At 34.3% G+C, this 7,025-nt stretch overlaps 1 protein-coding gene across 1 annotated transcript; it reads right to left on the minus strand.

The window, feature by feature from the left end:
* Positions 1 to 2,886: 2,886 nt before the first annotated feature.
* On the minus strand, positions 2,887 to 6,740 carry LOC107465145 (alkaline/neutral invertase A, mitochondrial). Its single transcript, XM_016084137.3, has 6 exons — positions 5,788 to 6,740; positions 5,191 to 5,350; positions 4,602 to 4,813; positions 3,898 to 4,391; positions 3,671 to 3,719; positions 2,887 to 3,366 (listed from the first exon to the last, which is right to left on the minus strand). The coding sequence occupies exons 1-6, from the start codon at positions 6,487 to 6,489 to the stop codon at positions 3,040 to 3,042; spliced, it is 1,944 nt and encodes a 647-aa protein (XP_015939623.1). The 5' UTR covers positions 6,490 to 6,740; the 3' UTR covers positions 2,887 to 3,039.
* Positions 6,741 to 7,025: the final 285 nt, after the last annotated feature.

Raw genomic sequence — 7,025 nt, forward strand, 5'->3', positions numbered from 1 at the left:
TTTCAGACTTGGGCAGTGAGGGTTTTGGTTAAGTTTAGCTTTGTGTAGTTTCTCTCCTTGCTTTCATCATTGGCTGATTACTCCCTTTTGTATGGGATGTTACCAAAGCTTGAGCTATTGACAAGAGTCAATACCTTGAGAATTGAACTAGTTGGAGTCTTCTCCTCCTTCCAAGAATTTAGACCAGAAAATAAGAGATTAAGAACTAAGTATTGTGGCGCAGAGGTGATATAGACAACAGTAGCTTCAGTGGTATGAGGTCCTCAATGAATTTGCTACATTAACACCCTTAATCTTGTGTTTTGGCCCCAAGTTTCATTTTCATCCCTTTGATGAAAGTCAGAAAAAGCAACTTCCATTTTTCTTCTTCTTACCCGAATCATACTTCTTCAAAGTAGTTTCAACAAGCTATTATATATGCACAAGAATGAAAAACTAGCTTTACCTTTTTCTTTTAAACACTCTTACTTAGGGATTTGATTTTTTTATTTAGCCTCCAAAATTTGTTTTTTTTTTTCCTTTTTCTTCTTCGATGCTTAATGAAAAAGTAAAGCACCTTTTTCAATTTGCTTTACTCGAAATGATGAAGATTGGCAACAACCATTTTTACTTTTCTCAATTCCAACGGACTAAGCTTGACTTGATGATGCATGTTTGTATTGTTGATCCCCTTGCTGGTTTATTGTCCAAGTAGTAAGACAATGGACTGTTTGCTCTATTTGTTTGGATTGCACAAGCAAACTTGGGCTTACATTACTAAAACATGCATCAAACAACATTGGACTTTTAAACCCAAACAAATATATATTTTTCATCACAAAAAATATGATTATTATTTCCTAAACTCAACATTTCACATTCAAGAAAAAGGAAAGATAATTAAAACAAGCCAAATGTTAAAAGAAAATAATCACTGATGCGCAAGCATCTGATACCTTTTTTCTAGTTATTTTTATATTATTTTTAAGTAGATTTTATTTACTTTTACTTGATTTTAGTGCAAAAATCACCATTGGATGTTACTTTGAATTTTTCTTGTGTTTTATGGTTTTAGGAGAAATTCGGAGCAGTTTGAAGGAGGCTGGAACAAAAGCAAAAAATGATGCCAGCACCCCCCCGGGCGTTGAACGCCCACTCGGCATTTCACGCCAACAGGGGAGCAGGGTCAACAACGTTACTCCCTCTTTCTAGCGTCCCACGTCCAAATTCTGAAGTAAAATGCCAGCAGCAGCCCGAATCATACTCAATTGGTCCTCTAAGTGGATTTAGCACTTCTTAGTTTTATTTTATTTTTTTTATAATTTTTATTTACAAAATAATATCTTTTAGGTCTAACATTTATTATTATGTTAGTATTTAAAGGAAAAGATCACTTAGGTTTAGGATCTTTTTCCTCCTGAACTTTTTAAAACCCTGTTTTCTGTGTAAGTTATGAGCAACTAAACCTCTTGGTTTAAGGTTAGCAGTTCTGTTTATTTCTATGGATTAATATTCTTATTCCTCTATTTTAATATATGTTTGATTCAATTCTAAGGTGTGGTTTTCGTTCTTAATCTTATGAATTAGGTGGAATGGGAGTATGACCTTTCAAAAAAGTAGTTGAGAAGTGAGGCAAGTATAATAGACATTGAAATGGTATAATAAAACATCAAAATTCTAATTAGAAGCAACAATTATCTTAATTTCACCATTTGAATATGTGAAATTGCGTTATAATATAAAAAAATAAATTTGTCTACTATTACATAATAAATAAAGAATTTTTTGTTTAAATAAAAAAGCTTACATTATATCCTATCCATAATTAGAGAAGAATGGATATATTATCAATTTTAAAATGTTAGGCTAGCAAGTATTTTTTGACCAACTCTTTATATATGTAAGTAGTTGTTGTTCATATGTGTCTTTTATATTGTATACGTCTTTTTCTTCTTTGCTTGCATCTTCTTTCTTTTCTTTCTTCTTTTTTCTACGGCTTTTTCTTTGTCTCCTTCCTTATTATGTTTTTTTTTCTTTCTCTTTTAAAAAAAAAACACTAAAAAAAAGATAAATAAGGAAAAAAAAATTACAATAGTAAAAAAGAAATGTGTCTTTATAACAAAAATTATTGTATCTTGTAGTTACAATTTTTTTTTCAGAATTTCACCACTTTGTTTTATTTTTTCTCCTATTTGACAATAAATGTTATTTTTTAAAAGAAAAAATATATAACTTTATAAATAATAAAACATACTTCTTTCTCTTCTTTTTTTTTCCCTTCTTCTTTCTCTTTTTTATATTCTTTTTGTATTTAATTTTATAAATTTCTGTGTCCATCCTTATAACTTTATGTAAAACATTTTTTTAATAAAATTCTACAACATTTTTCTTTTAAATTTGTTTCTCCTCTTATATTTTTCATTTTTTTTACAACGTTGTTTCATTTTTTCTCTTTAACAATAAACACACAGTTTTAAAGAAAAATACATAACTATAAACAATCACGAATTACGTTTTTTCTGGGAATGGATCCTCTTCAGTAAAAAAAACTGAATAGTGTCAATTATTTAATCTAACCTTTTATTGTTCTCTCTCTCATATTTATTTTCAGTCCCACTTATAGAATTAATGATGAGAGATCACACTTTATTTTATCAATATAAAAAAAATTTTGAAAAAATCTATTTCTCTTTTTCCTCTTCCTCGTCTTCCTGCTCTCACCACGTTCTTTTCTTCTATTTCCTTTTTTTCTTTTGTTTCTATTTCTCAAAAACAAAAAAAAAAAACAAAAAGAGAAAAAATTAATAAAAGTTACAACAACAGCAACAAAAGAAGAAATATGTGATTTCCAGTTTTATGTGGGTAATTTTTGTTAGACTAATCAGTAACTAGATCAACTTGATTGGATTAGTTACTAAAAATGCTTGTACATATAACACTATTGTTATCAATTTTCCAATTTAATTTTCATTGCATCTTATCAAATACATTCTATACCGTAAAACTGTGAATGTACATACAATAGGCTCTCTGCGTCCAAATATTGCAAGGCCTCATTCATCACACAAGAATCTGTGACCTGGCAGCACCACGGGAGCATTTCCTCCTTCCACTCTTATTTAGTGCACAAACACATATCTCAAGTAGTTCATAATCCTCCTCCCAGAATAACATCGATGCCATCTCAGGCTTCTTCAAAAGCATCTTAGATGTAAGGAACCCGGAGATTGTCCATGTTTGATATAGCCGTGATTGTTTTCCAATAAATTTTCCAGTTCGTGTATCATAGTATTCTGGCCACAAATCAATGGGAAGCCTTTTCTCGGCCAATGCGACAGCCTTCTTGGCTAGCTCGATTCTCCTCATTTTGATGCATGCCAAAGTGAACTGAAGATGATGTAAAATTGTTCAGAAATTTAAAGCTGCCGGTTAGCAAGGTTCAGATTTCAGAAACAAAAATAGAAAACAGCAAAAGGATAGATAAACGTAAAAATTTCAATTGTGAAAAGATTTTCTTTCAATTCAAATAAGTGAAAGCCCAAAAACTAAGAAAAGTGTTCCTTGAGGAGTGTTCCTTTGCCTAAATGTCAGAGCTCTGAAAATCATTGATCCGATATATAGCTGAGATACTAAATACTGCCACACATGCCAATGGATAACCAACATATTACTTTTCTCGGAATAATTTTACCTGCCACAGAAGAGTTGGCCAAGATCCACCGTTGTGATATGACCAAGGACTGCATAAAAAGTTGAGCGAGTTGTTTCAGTTAAGATATAAACCACAAACAGTTCTGATTACAAAGACAACTAGATTATACAGATTCATTAGAGTACATATGTGACCAAAAAAAAAAAACAAAAGAAAATCAAATTACTCAAGATATGCAGATACAGAATTTAAAATTACAGACTTACGTGTTCTTAGGGTCACTGCCAGTTATTATCCGCCACTCTTCATTATCCAACGCAGGATAGCATATCTTAAGAGGCATATGACTGCCAAGATCATCCCACTTTGCTTCTATCAGATTCAAAATAGCTTCATTCTGTCTAGGGGTACCCAAAGATGAAACAATAGACCAAAGATTTCCAAGTGTGAAAAACCTGAAATCCATGTGAGCTGGCTGCAGATTCCCAATCAGATATCCACCTTCTTCTGGAATCCAATCCATTAACCACAATGGAATTTGTTCTGGATAGATGTTGAACTTGTTGGTTGCATCCATGGAGTACTCTTCGGTTTTGTACCTATATATTTCGTTGATCTTTTTCATATCCACCCAATAATATTCTCTAATGTGGAATGACAGTGCGCTGAGTCGATTGTTAATGGCTCTAATCAGATTAGAGCTTCCCTCATTTGCGGCGAGCATCTCACGGGAGCAGCGAAGAGCTGAGTAAAATAAGGCCTGTAACTTACAATCATTTAAACGAAAGGAACATAATCCAAATATAACAAAAGCACAACTGTCAACTGCAACTGATTAAGATAGAGCACCATTCAATTTTAAGAAGAAAACTAGGATAATTTCAAAGTCCATGTAGCACCTAATATTGTAATACAAAACGACAAAACTACAAAACTCTAAAAATAAGAAACACAGCATAGATAGACTCACTTGGATCTCAAGGGGGTGGCCATGAATCCCCATCCGCCTGTCTATCATACAAGATCCATCAGTGACTAGGAGAGATGGAAACATATCGAAACCATCAGTTAAACACAAGTTAAGGATCATTTTTAAGCCAGTCTGAACATCCACCCTTTCTTGCAAGCTATAGTCACCAGTGAGCTTCCCATAAGCCCGCAACAAGATGATCCACCACAGTCCTATAAAAGAAACAAAATGGATCGTAAGAACCTGGTACCCTGATGATAGAAGAATAATATAGAACAAGAATGGAGGAATGGAAAATTGAAGTGAAACCGTGATTTCACCCTCTCCACTATGAACGTTATTGAATTAACTAAATACCTCACTCAGCACTTTCCCCTTTCCCAAGATACCTCTTGTCTCTTCCATAACAGAGCTGGCAAGGTTAATTACAAGATTTCCCCCTCTATTCCCTAACTTTATGTATGTTTCCCTATTTGCCCCTTGTTGCGTACACTAGATGGAGTCATGGAGGTATGTAACAAAGATACAACTTTGAAATGTCATATTTTTCATTTACAGTTAAGGTACTGCAAATACACTAACTACTTACCTGAATCTACAGGTGCAACACGACCAATTGCTGATTCCCCGAAATCAGGGTCTAAAACTTCTTCAAGATTATCTCCATCAAGAGCTACAGTTCTAACTTTGAAACTAGCAGGCATCAAGCCCTGCCCTGGACTGTAGCAATCTACTGTTTTCTCCCAACTCTTTCACAATTAAAAAGGAGGAAAAAGTGTACAACGTTATTAGTAACTATGAATATCCAACATAATTGTAAAGAATTTTTTATAAAGAGTGTCATAAAGGTACTGTAACAATAAAAAAGTTTATTTCTCTATGAAAAATTCCTATCTTTTGAGCACTCATTAGGAAAAACAAGTTTTAAAACAATCTGGAATTTGCGATCATGTTGTCATCATGAGTACCTTCTCTCCTGGGATAACTAATGTACAAGCAGAATGTAAATAAAAATTTAATCATCATAGTAACACCATCCTTTTAGCATTTAAGTGTCGAATTTGCCATCAATCATCACTATCTACTACAACGGATACATACTTAACTCTTTATAGCATCAATAAAAACTGGGCAGCCATTTAACAAGCTAGCATTTGAAAGCATAAAATTTTGTTCTAAGTAGCACCTGCAATTGCAAGGTATGAAGGAGAAAGTTCTTGACAATCTCGCTTTCGCCTCCAAGCAAGAAAGCGAGAGCAGAAGGAACGAAATCCCGAATGAAGACCTGATCGTAATTCAATGGCGTCTTGTCACCAGGATCATTAGCAGCCACAGTCCCCACAGGGTTCCCACAATAACTCACAACAGCACCCTTCAATAGCCTCCATGCTTCTCTCTCCGCTTCACTGTCCTCAACTTTCGCCTTTTCCACCACACTCACACTCACAAAACCCTCTGAATTCTTCTCTATGGTGGGAACACTCTTCTCTTCCTCATCAACTCTCTCCACCACATGTGGCTTCAAATTCACGCCACCCTGCACATAAATCCTCTCGAAATTGGTGTTATTTACGCGGTTTTCAACTGAAGTTGAGAAATTCCGAACACTGAATGAGTATGCAACTCTGGCAATGCTTGAAAAATCCTCATCTGGTTTGATTACTAACCCTAATTGCCTTGAATTAATCCTGAAATGGAAAAGACTCGAAAACGGTAAGTAAAGAAAATTCTTGGCACTACCAATTCGGAAATGGTTCGCAGTGGTGAGAAGAGTGCGGTGACATTTTCGATGAGGGGAAGCGAAAGAAGATGAAGTCGTAGAAGAACCAATGAGAACCCTGCGAGAGGATTTGGTAGCAGAATTGCGAATGATGGCAATTGTGTTCATGACGAAACAAACAAGAGAGAATTGGATTTGGAGCCAAAGGAAGTGTACGGAAGTGGGATAAGAATTAAGATGTTAAAACTTAAAATTTCGAATGAGTTAGGTAGCATCAGGTAGCATAGGGATAGGGCTATGGTATAATGATATGGTGCTGTAAGAATAAGACCGCCTATGTGTGTTTGTGTTGTCTGAAATATTGGAAAAGGAAGAAGAGAAGAAGAATGGAAACAGCGAATGAAGTTTTATATATGTAAGCTGTAGGGCGTAGGCGATGCTGCAGCGTGGCGGCATGGCGGTCATGAATAAATAAGACGTTTATTTTTTTACATATTGATATTAATTTTGGTGTCAATTTTAGAAAAGAGAAGTGTTATGGGCAGCAATTTTTTGTAAGAATAATTTTTTATATACAAGCGTTTTTTTTATACAAGTCTTTACAAGTCATTTATATTAACGCGTTTTGAATTGCACGTTTTTCATCTTCTTCCTCCTCATCTTCTGCACCTTCTTCTTTTTCTTGTGGCACGTATTTCTTCATC

The sequence above is a fragment of the Arachis duranensis genome, chromosome 9, assembly GCF_000817695.3.
Source record: "Arachis duranensis cultivar V14167 chromosome 9, aradu.V14167.gnm2.J7QH, whole genome shotgun sequence".
In the NCBI taxonomy this organism is placed as follows: Eukaryota; Viridiplantae; Streptophyta; class Magnoliopsida; order Fabales; family Fabaceae; genus Arachis; species Arachis duranensis.